Source organism: Mus caroli, unplaced genomic scaffold (genome assembly GCF_978045245.1).
Source record: "Mus caroli unplaced genomic scaffold, Mus_caroli_1 scaffold_20, whole genome shotgun sequence".
Lineage (NCBI taxonomy): Eukaryota > Metazoa > Chordata > Mammalia > Rodentia > Muridae > Mus > Mus caroli.
This window is the reverse complement of record NW_028227275.1, coordinates 7,330,521-7,347,778: the sequence shown is the minus strand read 5'-3', so window position 1 is coordinate 7,347,778 and position 17,258 is coordinate 7,330,521. Positions and strand designations below refer to the sequence as shown.

The window sequence follows — 17,258 nt, the reverse complement described above, 5'->3', positions numbered from 1 at the left end:
CCGTTTATGGTCTATTGGTGGGTTTTTCCTGGCATACACTGTGACGCAGGCTAACAGTTATGTGTGATGCTGTTCTAGGGTGGCATGCACTGTCCCATAGGCTAACAATTATGTGTGATGCTGTTCTAGGGTGGCATACACTGTGACGCAGGCTAACAGTTATGTGTAATGCTGTTCTAGGGTGGCATACACTGTGACGCAGGCTAACAGTTATGTGTGATGCTGTTCTAGGGTGGCATACACTGTGACGCAGGCTAACAGTTATGTGTGATGCTGTTCTAGGGTGGCATGCACTGTTACACAGGCTAACAGTTATGTGTAATGCTGTTCTAGGGTGGCATACACTGTGACGCAGGCTAACAGTTATGTGTGATGCTGTTCTAGGGCTATGAGAGGATTTACAGTGAAATCCCAGACATTAACCTGGATGTCCCACACTCGTACTCTGTTCTTGAGAGATTCGTGGAGGAATGCTTTCAGGCTGGAATAATTTCCAAACAACTCCGGGATCTTTGCCCATCAAGGTACTTTATTTAAATAATACTTTCTCATTGAAAAATATTGAACGAGATCCTTGGGGAGCTGAGATAGATAGCTGTTTGTCATTCTGACTCTCAGAGAAAGCGTCTTCCCTGACATGACTGGAGACGCAGACACTGTGTAGGCAGTTTGAATTCAGACGGTTTTAGACCTCAAGGTCTAATGGACCCTGATGTACTCGGTAGTGGCTTCCAACTACAGATGAGAGTGTGTTTTTTTTCCAGAGGGAATTAATATTTGTACTTTTAGGATGTAATGTAAGAGTTGATAAGGGCTTTTCTCCATGAAATCAATAAGCTTGTAATAAGTTAAATATCTAGTTGGAGCCAAACCTACATTTTATATACATTTTTAAGTTTGAAAAATGTAAGCAAAGTACTTTTGTTTTGCAAAGACTCTCAGAAAAACTATTTCTAGGTAGGCTTCCTTGCTTTAAAAAGTTTAGACACTAAGAGAAGATGATGGTAGAAAATGTGTAGACATGTCTGGAATGGAGTTGTTGGCAGCTGTTGTGGCAGACAGCATCAGGGAAGCCTCCACTCTGGCAGGGTCTCTCCTTCACTACCTCAGCCTGCTCCTGATGGAGTCAGTCCCCAGCCTTTCTGTTCGAGAACACAGTAAGCTCCTCTCAGTACTTTGTGGTTGCTTTTTAAGGTTTTTAGGCTCGTGTTTGAAAGTCTGTATCTTTATTGGGGCTTTATGACTCTCTTTCTGAAGAGTCATTTGAAGAGATCCTACAGTTGTGTAATACCAAAAACTTGGACTTTTAGTCTCTTACATTTTTGCTTTTCTGTACTAAGTATACATGTATGTGTGATCTTGCATGTTTGTAAGCGGAGAGAGAGCAAGGGATCATCCTGAAACAGGTCTCTCTGCACTTCCTGGAGGTTGCTGGACAGTTGGAGACAGGTTTTTTGAGTTTTCAGTGGTGGCACATGCCTTTAATCCCAGCATTTGCGAACCCTCAGGAGGGTTTCTGAGTTCGAGTCCTGACTGGTCTACAAATACACAGTGAGTCCAGGACAGCAGGGCTACACACAGAAATCTTGTCTCGAAAAAACAAACAACAAAAAAAGGTTCCCCAGTTGGGGCATATAGGCTAGAAGAAAGTAGATTCTTATTTGGTTGTCTGTACTCAAGATTTGGACTTTTCTAAGGCTAAGAAGTTAGTTATTAATCAGGTATTTGGCCATATTATTTGCTAACATTAATTTGCTTGTTATATGTGGGTTTGTGTGCTTATGCCATGATACGTATGTGGAGGTCAGAGCACAGCCTATGGGATTCATTCTTTACTTTGACCATGCAGGTCCCAGGATCGGTCATCTGCCTTGTTGGCAAGAGCACTTAGCTGCTCTGAACCATCTTGGTGGCTGTTTTGATAAGTTGTACAGTTCCGTCTTCCCTAATTCTCAATGCTGTATCAAGTCTGTTTGGCTCAACTGGTTTCAAATAAGGTCGAAATAAATGTTGAAGTCTATAAGTAAAATGTCTTCATTTCCTATTTTAACTTGTATTAATCCAAGTAGAGGAAGAGAGTTCATTAGTAATCATGCATTTATCTAAGCTACTCATACATGCTTGTCATCTGATGTTTCATAAAACATCTCATGTGTCTAGTGAAAACCCCTTTGAAAAGTGAAGGTTTTAGTGTTTTTCAATGAGTCACATTTTTAAGTGCTTTTGTGTTTGTTCTTTTACAGGGGAAGAAAGCGTTTTGTAAGTGAAGGAGACGGAGGCCGTCTTAAACCTGAGAGCTACTGAGCACAGCGGCTCTTACAGTCTTAGGTGTCACCAGGAACAGATCTCACTGTAAGAGTTGTCAGTACAGCTTTTCTTTTTCTTTTGTTTTTGTTAGGTTTTTTTTTTTTTTTAAGAATTTGTTTTGGGTACAAGGCATTTCTAAAATTTTATAAACTTACGTTTAATGGGAATTTTTGAAGGATTTTCTTTTTTTTTCTTTTCTTTTTTTTGAGGGGAAATTAATGGAGGGACAGAAGAGTAACCACCTCAGTGTGGGGTGTTCTGATAAGCTACTTTCTAAGTGCCATGGTTAGGACTGATCATTCCAAGTTTCACGTTCATGTATGACTGCCGCTCCTTTCTTTCAAGGACAGTGTTTTTTTGTAGTAAAATCACTGGTTTATTCAAAGCTTTAGTTAGGGGTGAAGTGAAGCTACTAAACCCCATGTTGGCTGCTGCTGTGGAAATGCTGTGCTTTGAGAGTAAACACACACACACACACACACACACAACACACACACAGATTTTTGTTTTAAAGAATTTTTAAAAAAACGAGTTAGTCATGAGACTTTTTCATCTTTCCAGGGAACATATTGATTGGTCTTAAATATTAGACAGTTAAGTAAATGGTGGCTGGAACATCTATTTTTCTACAAAACTGGAAAAACGAACCCGGTTCTACAAGAATGTACAAGAAAATAAAACATGTGAAACACTGTTGATTCTTTAGTGGGAGTGCATTTATTTTGTCTTTTGAAACTTATTTTAGGTTTCCTGTCTAAACCTCACTAGGCCTTGTATTCAATCCTAACAGTACAAAACAAACAAAAATGTTTCATTGTTTCTTGAGACAGAACCTGCTCTATAGCTCTGGCTGGCCTGATAATTGCTTAGGTAGTCCAGGCTGTCCTCAAACCCGTGGTCTGGGAGTCTTGAGTGCCAAGAAGAAAGGTCTAGGGGATCAGATGTCTTCTTGTGCTTCCATGAGCACCTGCACACAGGTGGCATACACACCGACATACACACATATTACAAATTTTAAAAACTGTAATAGTTAAAGGCCTTTTAAGGTTATCCTAGGGAAATACACATGCACTTTAATTTTCTGTTTTATTATATAATGAGTTAATGAGTGAAATTTGTCTAATATATAAATAGATCTTACCCTTATATTGTAACGTGTTATTCTCTACTCAAAGCTTAGATTTATCTAAATTACCAATATTTAACTACCAATAAATAAGTTACCTCTAGCCTCTTTTATAAAGCCTAGTTATTAGCAAGGTTTCAAGATCTGTGGAAACTGAAGGTGTCTGGTGACTGCAGCAAAATCATTACATGTATAATTTTCCAAACAGTTCCTTGGTTACAGGGTTAGGTACCATCTCTTAGAAAGAAACCCTCTAGTGTTCAAACATCACGGCTCTTTTAGGCTCATGTCACCTGAGTTTTTGTTATATTAAGCAGCTCAGGGTTTGTATTTGGGACTTGAGTCGCAGTTATGTAATTCACTGTTTCTTAACATTGGTGTAATTAGGAGCTTAGTTCCTGAGCGTTCAGTCTATAGCTGAAGGTGTCCTTTTTTTAAAAAAAGATTTTATTTATTATATATAAGTACACTGTAGCTGTCTTCAGACACTCCTGAAGAGGGCATCAGATCTCATTACAGATGGTTGTGAGCCACCAAGTGGTTGCTGGGATTTGAACTCAGGATCTCTGGTAGAGAGCAGTCAGTGCTTTTAACCTCTGAGCCATCTCTCCAGACCTATTGAAGGTCTCCTAAAGGCCAGTCCATAGCAGTCAGCAGGATGTGGCCCACACTTGCTTATGTGTATTTTTGGGTAGTGTACAAGCCCAACAATATATTCACATTAAAGTTTATTTTCAGATTCATGTTTCTAATAAATCCTTCATCCATAAAAGATGCATTTAATGTCTTACATTCATAACAATAGTTATGGTAAATAAACTGAGAAAGTGAGAAATTTATAATTTAAAAACTTTCAAAATTCCATAAAACTTGGTTCAAAGTTTTCCTTTTAACACAAACCAATGTTTAAACGCCCAAATTTTGTGTTTTAAAATGTTGAATGTCCAGCTTAAGTATTTCTAGCCTACAGATGCAGAATAGTTTCTAGTGACTGAACAGTTAGGGGTTAAGATGGGGCGTCCCCTACAGTGGTAGTAATTAGTGGCTTATTTGCCGGTTGTCTTTTCTGCCATTTCTTGTTGACGGACTGTATCCTGTGCTGCTTGCTGCATTTTCTCCAGTTTTTCCAGCGTCAGAGATTTTAAGGGCAAGAGCTTGGGTTTACACAGCACCATTGTGGTTACATCTTCCACAGACAACTGCCCTATTAATAAGAAATAAGAAATTAATTAATTTGAGGAAGACAGCTGGTGATTTAGATTTGCAACCAGAATGTAAGTCTAAAATCTTAGAGTCAGTGAAAAAGTTTCTGCTCCTAGATTGACAAAGCAGTCACATTTCTCTACGGTCAGGCAAGGTCGGGCAGCAGGAGCTGGACTTGGATGCCAGACTCTTCTGTTGCCATATGACGTAGCTGTTTGTGCCACATGTTTAATTGGAAGTATATATACAACACAAAAATGCAGCAAGGTGCAATATTTAACATGGCTGCTTTTGAATGGCTTACCTTGTTAGCTTACTAAATTTGATTTAGGTCACTTTCCCCAACTTGGAATCCCACTTGACAGTCTCACACTGTGCCCTGCACTGCGGATAGAGGTTCTAGTTGTAAGAAACAGCACTTAGTTTTTAGATGCTCCTTTACTGAGAAAAGTTAGGATGTTGTACAGCTTCCTCATGAACAGTGTGAGAGTGGACAATAGACATGGCAAACAGCAGCATAGTTGCAGAAACTTAGCTATTAGCTGGGCCACACTGTCCATCCCCTTGTAAATCTCCAGCAGCCCTCGACCCAAGCTCTTGTGAGGTATACCTTGTTTTGGAAGGACTTCTCGGAACATCGACTTCACTTCTGCCATCTGTAAAGTGCTGGATGCAGTCTTTTGCTCCTTCAGTGAGAAATCAATTACCAACATTACAATTCTCCAGGAACTAGAAACCATAACAGAAACCACAATTCCTACATTATCTGCACGGATTTCTCATTAGTTTTCTGTGATCCTCTTCCCTGAAAATCGGTGAGATGTTTTATGTGTACATAGATCTTGTCAATTTCTATTCAGTACTGAGAATTGGAATATCAAGCATTCTAGCTTCCCATCCTAGAAAAAATTTTCTGTTTGCCTTTAAAAAAAAATTAGTTGAGAAAAGACATTTTATATATAAGTTATCTTGGTTTACTGATAGCTTCTCCTGAAGAGAGACACTACCAACATAATTACCATCTGAGAAGGGAGACAGAGAAACGGAGATAACCACAAGCATTGTTTTTCAGGAATATATTTTGAAATTATTTACAGTCATTGACGTGTCTGTGTGAGGGTGTCGGATCCTCTGGAACTGGAGCTACAGGTAGTTATGAGCTGCTAGCTGCTCTTAACCACTGAGACATCTCTCCAGCCTCCAACATTCTTAAACAGCTTACTTCTACTTTTCAAGTCCTTTGCTCTATAGCAGGAAATATATAACACTCAGTTCCTGAATGCACAGCTGTAATATGTAAGGAAGCAGCACAGTGGGTCAGAAATCTACAGAATACAGATAGAAAAGTGTGCTTCTAGCAGTAGTCCTACTAAGATACTAGATGGTAAAAGAACAGGCTATCCTCTTGTATTAGTATTGTTAGGGCTATCTATGCACATGTTACTTGCATAAAGAAACCCTTGTTCCAGATATGCTCTGAGTATTGTGTATCGAGTTGTAGAATGATGTCTTCTAAATACCCTTTTCCAGACAGTGCCACCCAGTTAGTGATGTTTGACCACACTGATGCAACCTTACTATGTCTTTCACAACGTTACCACCAAGACTTAATATTTATAAAGTGGTGATGCTGGCTTGGTGCCTGCCTTTCCCACCCACTGCAAATTAGAGCCAAGTGAAGCTGCTTCTGTTTTTTTGTCATTCTTGTTCCACTACTTTGACATTCCTAATAAAAGGATACTTTGTATCCTTCAAGCTGGTTCTCCTCTCATTCAAATTACTCTGGAATGTCTTGGTTCCCAGGAAACTTCTCTCTGCTTTGCAGAACTTATCTCCAGACTTTATTCCTGTTCTCTCTGCTCTGTGAGGGAGAGATGATGATGTCAGGAACAGGCCAGGAAAGCAAATCCTCATAAATTGAGTATGAGGTAAGTCTACTATGCAATTTCTTTAGAATGCACAATCCTAGGACATATCTTTCTTGTTATTTACGCCTGGTACCTAATAATCACAACCTTTTTCCTCCAGGTTGGGTTGAAGGCTAACAGCATTGCATAGCACCAATTAAACTGAATATAAGCACTGAACCCCCTAAACTTTTCATTGAAAATATTACAGCGTAAACACTGTGTCTGAGAAGGGCAATGGCAGCAGGTGCAGTCCTTTAATTCCAGCACTTGGGAAGCAGAGGCAGGTGGAGTTGGAGGCCAGCGTGGTCTTCAGAATAAGTGTCAGAATAGCCAGAGCTACAACAGAAAAACCCTGTCTTAAAAAACCCCTGTGCCTGCATCAGGTACAGATCTGTCATGCCACTGAACAGCATGGATATTACTGGTTTTGAGAAAAGAAAAGCATAGTGACTGTTTTCATACATATCACCAAGACGCTCCCATCACAGGCTAAGTTGTAGCTGTTTACAGAATGAGCAGCTCTAGCTTTGTGTGAGTAAATCACTACCCATTGTTTTCCTTTAGTCTGTGCCTCTTGCACACATCTGAAATACAGCCCAAGGAAAAGTCAGACTTGATGTTCATTTCTCTGTCTGACTGAACCACTGTAAGTGAAAAGGGTGTGGGGCTAAAGGACTGGTGTGGGTAAGATCAGTGCCCTCATTGGCTAAGGCAGTTTCTCCTGTAGTGGGACTGATTTCTTGTTCTAGGCTCCTTAGGCCTTGACAGGAGAGAAACAGGAAGGGAAGGGCTAAAATAAGCAAGGTGGAGACCCAAATGGCCAGCGCTGGCCAGGATCCACAGTTTTCATAATTAACTGCTCTGGATGTCTAGCATAGGAAGAAACATTTTTTTTTTCCTCCTAGTCGTCTTCTATTAGCCAAAGGAAAGTGTTTTAGGGTGTAGTGTTTTCTAAGGAGTTATGGCTACTTCTAAATATTACCAATGTAGGTAAGATATGTACAAAACCAGAGACAGATGGATCAAAAGAGAAAATTCACAAACAACTATTACTGAAATGTGTATTAAAAAAACTGCCATGATCAATTCATTAAATGAGGGCCTACCATGTGTCAGACAAATGTTCATCAGTGAACAAAAATCTGTTGCCTTTTGGACTCTACAGCAGGGGATAAGGGAAGAGAAACAACAGAAGGTAGCTAAGTACCGCCGATAAAGGTTTAAACTGAGATATGCTGGAAGAGGGTAACCCAGCTGTAAGAAAATCATAATGGTCCCATTAGGGTGGCCCTTAAGCAAAGTCTTTAGTGTGTGGGTATATGTGCTAAGCCTTAGAATTGTAAACAAGTCAAAAGCCTGTTAATTTCTATAGTGAGAAGGTTTAGGGAAATGAGCAGCCTGTTTAAACTTTTTTTAAAAGAGCTACTTTGCTGTATCTATTAAACCAAACATTTACTGCAATAAAATGAGAGTAGAATGCTTGAGAATAGAGGTGCCCATTCAGCGCTGCAGTGAAGATGACAGGAACGAGAAAATCTTCAGCAGTACTGAGCCACTGAGTCACCAGCTGGCCAAACGTTAACATATGGGCTATGCACTGACTAGAATATTACCTTAGATGGAAAACAATTGTCCAGATTGCGATGGACAATTAAGAAAGAGATTAAAATGCAGGTGTAAACTTACTGTGCTGCAACCTACATTTTTAATACCCAACTAAATGCTACGTCACTAGACCATTGTTTGAAGCTCTTAGGGGGATTTTTTTTTTTTAAAGTCTGTAATCTACTTCAGAGAATGTCACTCTGATTGGGCAGTACAGTTCACAATCCTGAGAAGGTATGGAAACAACCATAGTGCTGGACTGACTAAAGTGAATGTAAAAGAACTCAAAGGAAGACAAAACCTTTGTCATTAAGATATTTTATTGTTTTTGGAGGGTTGAAAGACTTGTCTAAGAAATAGACAGCTTTCAAAATCAACCCTCTGTGTGGACAAAGTTGGAAGTCCTTGAGTAGAAAGAGAAGATCACTAAAGTGTCCTCCCTAACTGTATGAAAGCAGGCTGTCTTTAGATTCTTACCTGCAGTCTTAGTATTTTGGAGAAACTAGATTCATCACTTTACACATTTTTTTGTTTTGTTTTGTTCTTTTGTTTTTTCAAGACAGAGTTTCTCTGTGCAGCCCTGGCTGTCCTGGAACTCACTCTGTAGACCAGGCTGGCCTTGAACTCAGAAATCCACCTGCCTCTGCCTCCCAAGTGCTGGGATTAAAGGCATGCACCACCACGCCTGACTTTTTTTTTTTTAAAGATTTATTTATTATTATTATTATATCTAAGTACACTGTAGCTCTCTTCAGATGCACCAGAAGAGGGCATCAGATCTCATTACGGATGGTGAGCCACCATGTGGTTGCTGGGATTTGAACTCAGGACCTTCGGAAGAGCAGTCAGTGTTCTTAACCACTGAGCCATCTCTCCAGCCCCCCACTTTACACATTTTTTAAAGTGACAAACATTTTTCATTTTTAATAGTTACAAAGGTGATGATTTCTATACTTTAACATGAATTTTTAAAATATTCAATGTAAACAGCAATTTGGTAGCTAACATTCTAAAATAAAAATGAAGTTCTTTCTTAGAAATTTTATATTATTCATACCTAGACCTCTTTATTTCTGTCACAATTTTAATCTAATATAACATTTTCATGCTTGATATTTGATCATACTATCATATTATCTGGCTATAAAAATTTATAAATTTAAATTATAACTTTAAAGTACATACCATGCATCTGTTAGTAAGAAGACCTTTCTCAGTATGTTCCTGGATACATGTTTGAGAATTTATTTGGATTGCCACAGTCTGATTTTTTTTCATTTATACATGCATGAGTACTAAGATCAGAATGGAAATTTTTTGTTTAAGTTTTGAACATTATATAACTAAAAGTCATAGTGATCTATCATGAATAAGTAGTTTTAAAAAAAAGATTTATTTTTATTTTACGTGTATTGGTGTTTTGCTTGCATGTGTGTGAAGTTGCTAGATCCCCTGGCATTGGAATTACAGACAGTTGTGACCTGCCATGTGGGTGCTGGGAATTGAACCCAGGTCCTCTGGACGAGCAACTAGTGGTGCTCTTAGCTACTAGGTCATTTCTCCAGGCCCATTAATAAGTTTTAACGACCACTAACTAGTAAGTTAAGATTTAACCGTTGCGCATGCTAGGCAAGTGTTCTACCATGAGCTGCATTTCTAGTGCAGTTATGTGTCCATCAGTAGTATTGGACACTGAGCACTCGGCAGTCTTGTCAAAGCTCAGCCTCCTCTAATAATCCCAAGTCCTCAGTCTTACTAAGAGCCTTATTTACTTATTGTTTTTGGCACCTAAGAGACTTTTGTTCCTTGAAGCATTTAATCATAGTACGTGAAATGATTCTCAGGGAGTCCAGCATCAGAGCCTGAGAGTGGAAGTTAATGTCTGCACGGCCATGATTCTTAGCCTTGCTGCCTCCGTCCTGCCCTGACTGTCTTTAGGTGTCTTGAACCACATGTGTACCCTGGCACACATACTTCTGAGTTGTACAATAAATCACATTATGTTGTCTTAGAGATAGTAATAGACTACCTGAGAGAATTTTATAGTTTCTAAAATTTGAGATAGCCTGCGAAGGAAAGAAGTTAGATATCCCTTTTTCACACCAAGACTCTCTTGAAATCTCAATATACTAAAGTATGTAATGAATCCGCAACAGGAGAATTTAAATGTATTATTTGCCAAACTTACTTGATCTTGGACTTGTTTCAAAATACTTATACGGCACAGCATCTATTATAACATAGATGCATGTATGATAAGACACAACACCATTACTTACAAATAAAGCTAATTTAAAAATCATATTTTTTATGAATAATTAATAAAGATCAATTCAAGATGGTTTATTGTCTTGCCTTAGTGAGATTCAAATATCTTACCATTCTATACAGTGCTCCCTTTGGGTGATAAAATGGTCAATGATGACTAAAAAGTGCTCAAATAATTGGATTTTGCAGGTATTAATTAAAATTTGGAAGGAATAGTAAAGACCATGTGTAGCGGTTTGAATGAGATTTGGCTCATAGTGTCATAGATTTGAATGTCTGGTCATAAGCGAGTGGCACTATTTGAAAGGATTAGGAGGTGTGGCCTTTTGGAGAACTGTGTCACTGTGGGGTGGGCTTTGATATTTTAAAAGTCCATGTCAAGACTAGATTCTCTTGGCCAGACAGATGTAGCTCTCAGCTACTTCAGCACCATTTCTGCCTGTATGTCTCCATGCTTTCCACCATGATGATAATGGACTAAACCTCTGAAACTAATGAAGTCCTCAATTAAATGCTTTCTTTTATAAGAGTTGCTTTGGTCATGGGGTCTCTTCCCAGAAACAGAATATTGACTTATGATACCACGACTGAGGTTGAGGTAGTCCAGTTGAAAGAGTGACTGAGGTACAGAGAAGCCGGTTGCACATCAGAATGAATGATAAAGGCACACTGGATTACTCAGGGGTGTGGAACGACAGGTGGTGGATCAGCGCTAGAAGACAAGTGCACACAGCAGCTGAGAGAAGCACCTGCCTTCTTCTAAAGCACAGACTTTGCTTATTTTGTATCTGTGTGGTGCACATAGGCTATTGCAATATTAGCAATTCTTACTGTACTGTGATGCCACACAAGTAGGTTCTGAGGAAAGAAGTCTAGTAGCAGAGTTATGCGGCTTGTTACTGATATTTAATGGATAAAAACATACCAAGCAGTACAGAGGAACAATTCAGAATTATTCTTCCATTGCCACATCCACTATCAACCAGACCAGAACGTACTTGGCTTCTGAGATCACTCCTCTTCACAGTGCTATGTCTATAGACTCCCACCATAGTCTCTCATAGTAATAATCTTCAGTGCAGATTACTTTAAATGTATCTAACTGGGCTGGGGGAGCAGGCTTTTAATCCCAGCACTTAGAAGGCAGAGGCAGGTGGGTCTCTTGAGTTTGAAGTCAACCTGGTCTACAGAGTAAGCTTCAGGCCTGCTGGGAACACAGAGAAACACTGTCTTAGAAAAACACCCCACCCCCTATCTACCTACCTACCTACCTACCTACCTACCTACCTCCTATCAATGTTTAGTAGAAAACAGTATGTATTAGCTAAGACATTTGAACTATGTGTGTGTGTGTGTGTGTGAGAGAGAGAGAAATTATCTCAAAATGCATTTTAGAATTAAATTACTTTGGATGTAGCCAAAAAACAAAACTGGAATGACCCATCTCCCATTAATCCCCTAAAAATATATATTGAAAAATGTAAAAAACTAGAAAAAATATCCATGGCTAAGATTACATAGTTGTTAAGTGTACTCTCATCCACCATCCTCTGTTACCCGGGTCCTCTCTTCAGCTCTGTTACACTTGGGGAAACAACTTGGAGGCCCTTCAGAGAAACACACACAGTTACTCTGTTAGAGACAAGAGAAAAAGACCTTACGATGAAGAGGAATCAAAGAAGGCTGAAGTAATACACTCTTCACAATCTATTGGAACGGGCAGCTCTGATGTCGATGACTGCTGTCAGAAAGAAAGCGACAGTGAATCAGAAGGAAGTCTCAGGAATATGCACATGTTTAAAAAGGAACGGTGGAGTACAAACCACAGAAGATCTTTTAGCACAGTCACAGATGATATATGTACCACATAGTGTTCTTTCCTAATTTGTAAGCTGAGCATTCTAGTTGTCATCATCGACACTAGATATCTTGAAAATGCAAGACATAGTGTTAAAAGTGGTAGAAAGGGGACTGTCACTCAAACCTGACTCCAGTGACATTCATACGGGGCAGAAACATGACAATTAAGACCCAGGACAGAGCTTGGCTGTTTTAAAAACTGATTTAGGTAAATGCCTTTTCTTGTTATTCTGTGCCCAGTACTCCTAACTTGCTACCCGGTCTTCGCCATCCCTCCTCCCCTATATTAATCCTAAACCACTTCTCGTAAGTCTGCGACGGAATGCTTCACAGTAGTTTAGGAGTCCACATGTTTTAGACAAAGTTACGACAGCAGAAGCTAATATATGACTTGAGTAAAATGAGCTTGAGCTGGGATTTTCTTCTTCTAGTAATCTATTTACATTTATACTTCAAAATGGTGCACAGATTTGAACCTTGGGCTAATTAGCTAGCTGGTTTTGCTGTTTCATGTATATACTTTGAATGGGATTCTGAAGTTATACTGATGGGTAACTTAACTATGTGACCCTGGATATATCTTTCAACCAGTCTGCAGCTTGATTTCCTCATGAATATTATCTATCCCAAACTGTAAGCATCAAGTAAAGAGTAGATGAACCAATGTCTAGCAATCCAGAATGGTCTCCTCTTCTAAGTCAAACGTTCATGCATGGCGGACATGCTCTGCACCGCCAGTAAGGGATTTTCTAAGTCCAAACGTTCTCAACCATTGTAGACACCGCATCCTATAAGATGGCATGATCTGGTTAAACACGATTTAACACTTTTTATAAACTTAATTAAACTTAAAGCAGCATGCACTGCTGAATCCTTAAGTGATTTTGAATGTCTGATAAAGCAATGTACACCACAGTATATGAAATCAAGGCTCAAATCCTGTTGAAGGATTTGAGTGATCAGTGAAGCGTAGAAACCTATGCAGACTATAATCAGGGGATCAGGAGTCTGTTGTATGTTAAAAATATATGTTGAATTTTTGGTAGACATGACAAGTGACTTGATTCTTACCAAGAGAAATAATAGTACTTTAAAGCATTTTGATTGTCTTTAAACAAAGTCCTAGTGTTTTTACGTAAGAAATATAGACTTCATAGAGCCACAGCCCTATAGTCCCAAACTAGTTTATTTGCTAACCATGTGCTCTCACGTTCCCCAGTCCTTACTACCCCCACTGTTCTCCTTCCCTTCTCAGCTCAGACTTTAAACATATGTGACACTGACCTACAGTAAAATACAGAGCCAATGTGATATATGTCGAATTGTCTAACTGCACCAGTTGTACTCTGGCTGACCCTCCTTTGAGATAGGATCTGGATGCAGTTGCTTAGGTTGCTCTGGGACTCCTGGCCTCATCCCTGCTTCATCCTCAACGGTAGCTGGTACTCCTGGTGCAAACCACTGGATCTGGCCTACTAGGCCATAAGAGTTAAATCCCAGAGACTGAAGCACCAGAAAGAATTCTGTAATATAAAGACTATTTGTGGTAAGGGCTTTTAAGTAAATTCTTTTGTGAATATTAAGTTGGCTCTTTTAAAGTAAATTCAGTTTGGTTAGGTGCAGTTTCAAGTGGGCATGGCATAGGACTGTGGGAATAGCGTTTTTTTTCTTTTGTATTCAAAAGTTGAAGTTGAATGATAGATGAATAGATTTTGGAGGAACAGAGGACAGGGCAGTACAAGGGATGAAACTTAGGTCTTTGTGTACAGTAGGCAAGCATTCATTGTTGAGCCACACCTCCAGCCCTCTGTCAACTGTCCGATATAAGCTAATAAGAAAAGGGGAGAGAAAGTTCCGAGAGCACGTGCCTCCCAGCAGAGACACAGTAGTAACACCCAGCTTTACTTAAGCAATTGCCCGTATGCCAGCAGAGTATGGACTGATAACATTCACACGTCGAGAAGCCAACTGACATCAGACATCAGACAGTTGGAGACAGAGCAGATTCTATTCTGTGTAGCTAGCTGGCATCTGCTAGGATAACTGTGTTGCAACATGCTCAATTTGGTTAATTAACTCAGACTCATGTTAATAAAATGTGTGGTGTCTAGTTTCTGAAATGAGCCCAAGCCTCAGAAGAGGCCCTGCTCATGGGAGATCTGGATGATGCAGAAGCACACACCACTCTTACATTCATCGTCATCTCATATAAAATACCTGGTTCAAAATTCAGCTTTCAAATGCCAGTCCTCAAATCTCAGAAATTCTGTATAAAAACCTTGTGTCATCACTAAAAATATACATTCTTTTTCCTAAAGCCCTCAAGAATCACTGAATTAGAATCTTTTTATGTGTTTGACATTGAACTTGGGAGATCTCTCTCTCTCTCTCTCTCTCTCTCTCACACACACACACACACACTAACTTTCTAAATATTTTAATGCCCGATATGTGCCTAAATTAGACACTGTTTAGAAGTTAACAATAATCATACCCTGACCACATACGGTATGCTATGAAGCAAGCTAAAGTACTTTATATAATACTTGAATTCTCTTCAAATTTCGTTTTAAACAGCCCAGAGACACTTAACTAGTGAATGGGTTTATTGCTGAAATCCAGGCCTGATTCTAAAATCTAGTTTTAACTATTATATTATTTAGCCTTCCTGAACTCGGTATTAAGATTGTTTCACAATCATATAGGAGCACACTTCCTCCTATACAAAGAACTATTGAAACATGTTATTTTAACTTTCTGTATGATGGCTGACAGCATTCTACAATAACCTAAGAGATTCCTTTTAACTTTCAGGATGAAAAGTGAGTGTGGGGCAGGAGAACGACATGAGCTCTGCATTCTTGGGCGGTTTCCTCTTGTGATTATAAACTAAATCCCACAGTTCTCTATTCACTGGGCAGGGCATGTTCCTAATGAACTAAGTGTTAAGTTTAATCTTGATTTTGCAATTTTTAATACACAATCTTTACTACCAGAAAGCTATCACAGAAACAACAGGACCAATGAGGTCTTACAGAAGAATTTCAGGGAGAAAATACCATTGCCTAAATTGGACTGTGGCCAGATGGACAATAGTTACCTTGGTATCTGCCAAGATAACATCAAGATTCACGTATTTGAATTACAGAGCTATACACCTTTCAACAGCAGTCTGCAGGGTGCCAGGACTTGAAACTCAAGAAACTATGCTGACATCAGTATACTTTGCTGTAGATTTCATTGCATCAGCTTAAAGCATAGGCAAAGTAGCAACATTTATTAAAGGGAGACAGTCTATACTGCCAGCCTAGAGCACTATGAAATACTCTACATACACACATACACAGGCAAATCAAATGCCAAACCCTCGGCTTGACAGGTGGGATGGACTCTTCTAGTAACAGGAGGCACCGGTATATAGAGCTGCGTCTGAGAACCCAGCTGGGAAAGTACTTACACAGTCAGTCAGGCCTCCAGTCTAACTTCTGGTTTGCACGAAATAAGAAAAGGGATCCCTTTGCAACAATACCTCTGCGCTGACGTCTTCAAAATGTCAATGTCACAGAGGGGAAGACGGTCTAAAGTTCTAAGGTGGCAATGTCCATGTATAAGACAAAACTTTGATAGGAGTTTGATTTATATATTCTCTGTATTCTATTTTACAAAATTGCTACTTCTCTTGGTTGTAAGAATACTGTATTCTGCAGATTCTCTACTTCAAAATTCCTAGGAAATTTATGTTAGGGTCTGCCTAACTGCAGACCTCTAAATGACCTCTAAATAGTACTAAAGTTGGAATATGTCGAGGAAAGAAATGTGTACATAGCAGAGTCTTAACAATTACCAAGCAGGTAAATGGACACAAATCACAAAAGGTGACAGCTGACTACAACAGTAAACCTCAGGAGAACAAGATTACTTCATTTTTTTTTCTGGAACATAGGTAGAGAAGGTACTTTAATTTTCGATTGGTTAGGTATAAACATATTTTAATTTACCTGAAAATTGTTCTTTTTTTTTCCTTGCAGCTTTAGGAATCCAATCTGTAGTTATCAGAACGATTGACTTCTTGACTCCAAACGCCCACAGGAGGAACTACATGAGACAATGTCTTGGAGACACATAAAGGATTTTAAATATTTTAAAAATGTCCTTTAAAAGGATATTCACAATCGTAAACACCCAGGACTAACTACTTCAATATACCCTAACCCAGAATTCTAGTTGAAGCTTACATAGAGCCCAGAAAGGGGAGGCAGGATAGAAAGGGAAGAAAAAAATCAGAAGACGAAAGGGAAGGTTTTGCTTTGCGGGTTGGCTCAGGGAAATCATCTTTTTCTTTGATAGCTGGGGTGGAAACTGGTTTCTTTGGTTCCCAAAATTTGGAGTTTCTAAAGGCCAGGGAGTGAAAATACCGAGTAGGCGTGCGGCGTGCCCCACTGTGCAGACCTAGGGTCTGCGGGGGGCGGATCCGGCTGCCTCGCCCTACAGGGAACCTCCGAGGGGCGGAGGGAAGGCTGGCCACCGCCCCAGCAGCCGGAAAGGAAACCCTCTGCCAGCGGAAGCGGCCCGGGGCCTCCGCTTAGTCTTCTCCCAGCTCCCTCCCTGCGGTTCATCCGGCCTGGCCGGCCCCGCTGTAGGGCGTCAGGGACACTTACCTCACTCTTCAGCTCTGGGAGAGGAGGCAGCCCCTGGGGCGCAGGCGGGGTCCGGCTACGCCCACCTCCTGGCCATGACCCTACTAGGAAGTGCCGAGCGCAACTTCCGGCGCGAGGGAGTTTTGAAGCCCTAAACTGTAGTTCTAGGTAAGCGATCGGGCGGCTCCGTTAAAGGGTCTGGCAAGCAAACCTGCACTTCCCGAGCGCGAATTAACTCGTCCAGTGTGGACTGTGTGTGTGCACATCCTCCGTAAGTATACTTACAGGTGCATCCCTTTCCAGACGGCTCTGCTGTTGCCTGGGGTAACGGGGGACCAAAGG

The 17,258-nt window shown here is 40.0% G+C and overlaps 3 protein-coding genes across 9 annotated transcripts in view; 2 read left to right on the top strand and 1 right to left on the bottom strand.

The window, feature by feature from the left end:
- Pdcd4 (programmed cell death 4) overlaps positions 1-3,003 on the top strand; it is a 28,829-nt gene extending 25,826 nt beyond the window's left edge. For 3 of the 4 annotated variants that reach the window (XM_029472570.2, XM_021152004.3, XM_021152003.3), the window contains exons 11-12: positions 385-524; positions 2,244-3,003. In XM_029472570.2, coding sequence (XP_029328430.1) covers positions 385-524; positions 2,244-2,304 — 201 coding nt within the window. In that variant the 3' untranslated portion in view covers positions 2,305-3,003. The remainder of the gene's footprint in view (positions 1-384; positions 525-2,243) is intronic. The other variant, XM_021152002.3, reaches the window with a different exon arrangement.
- A 1,145-nt stretch (positions 3,004-4,148) lies between these two features.
- Bbip1 (BBSome interacting protein 1) lies at positions 4,149-17,177 on the bottom strand. Of its 3 annotated transcripts, none has more exons than XM_085834253.1 (5): positions 16,938-17,177; positions 16,278-16,390; positions 12,076-12,160; positions 5,247-5,322; positions 4,149-4,637 (listed from the first exon to the last, which is right to left on the bottom strand). In XM_085834253.1, exons 4-5 carry the CDS (start codon positions 5,290-5,292, stop codon positions 4,480-4,482), a joined length of 204 nt encoding a protein of 67 aa, XP_085690379.1. In that variant the 5' UTR covers positions 5,293-5,322; positions 12,076-12,160; positions 16,278-16,390; positions 16,938-17,177; the 3' UTR covers positions 4,149-4,479. The 3 variants fall into 3 exon arrangements, with proteins under 3 accessions (XP_085690379.1, XP_029328285.1, XP_085690378.1); XM_029472425.2 differs by having other exon boundaries at positions 5,247-5,365; positions 12,081-12,160; XM_085834252.1 differs by having other exon boundaries at positions 12,081-12,160.
- The window catches only part of Shoc2 (SHOC2 leucine rich repeat scaffold protein), an 85,331-nt gene continuing 84,910 nt past the window's right edge, over positions 16,838-17,258 (top strand). Inside the window, exon 1 of one of the 2 annotated variants that reach the window (XM_021151661.3) lies at positions 16,838-17,084. The gene's annotated coding sequence lies outside the window, so the exon portion shown is untranslated. The other variant, XM_021151659.3, reaches the window with a different exon arrangement.

Excerpts from the sequence above, each read along its gene's own strand:
- Bbip1 (XM_029472425.2), bottom strand. The coding sequence starts at position 5,349 with ATGTTGGTAATTGATTTCTCACTGAAGGAGCAAAAGACTGCATCCAGC. Across the intron at positions 4,638-5,246 it reads AGAAGTCCTTCCAAAACAAG|GGCAGTTGTCTGTGGAAGAT; the intron begins GTATACCTCACA and ends TCTTATTAATAG.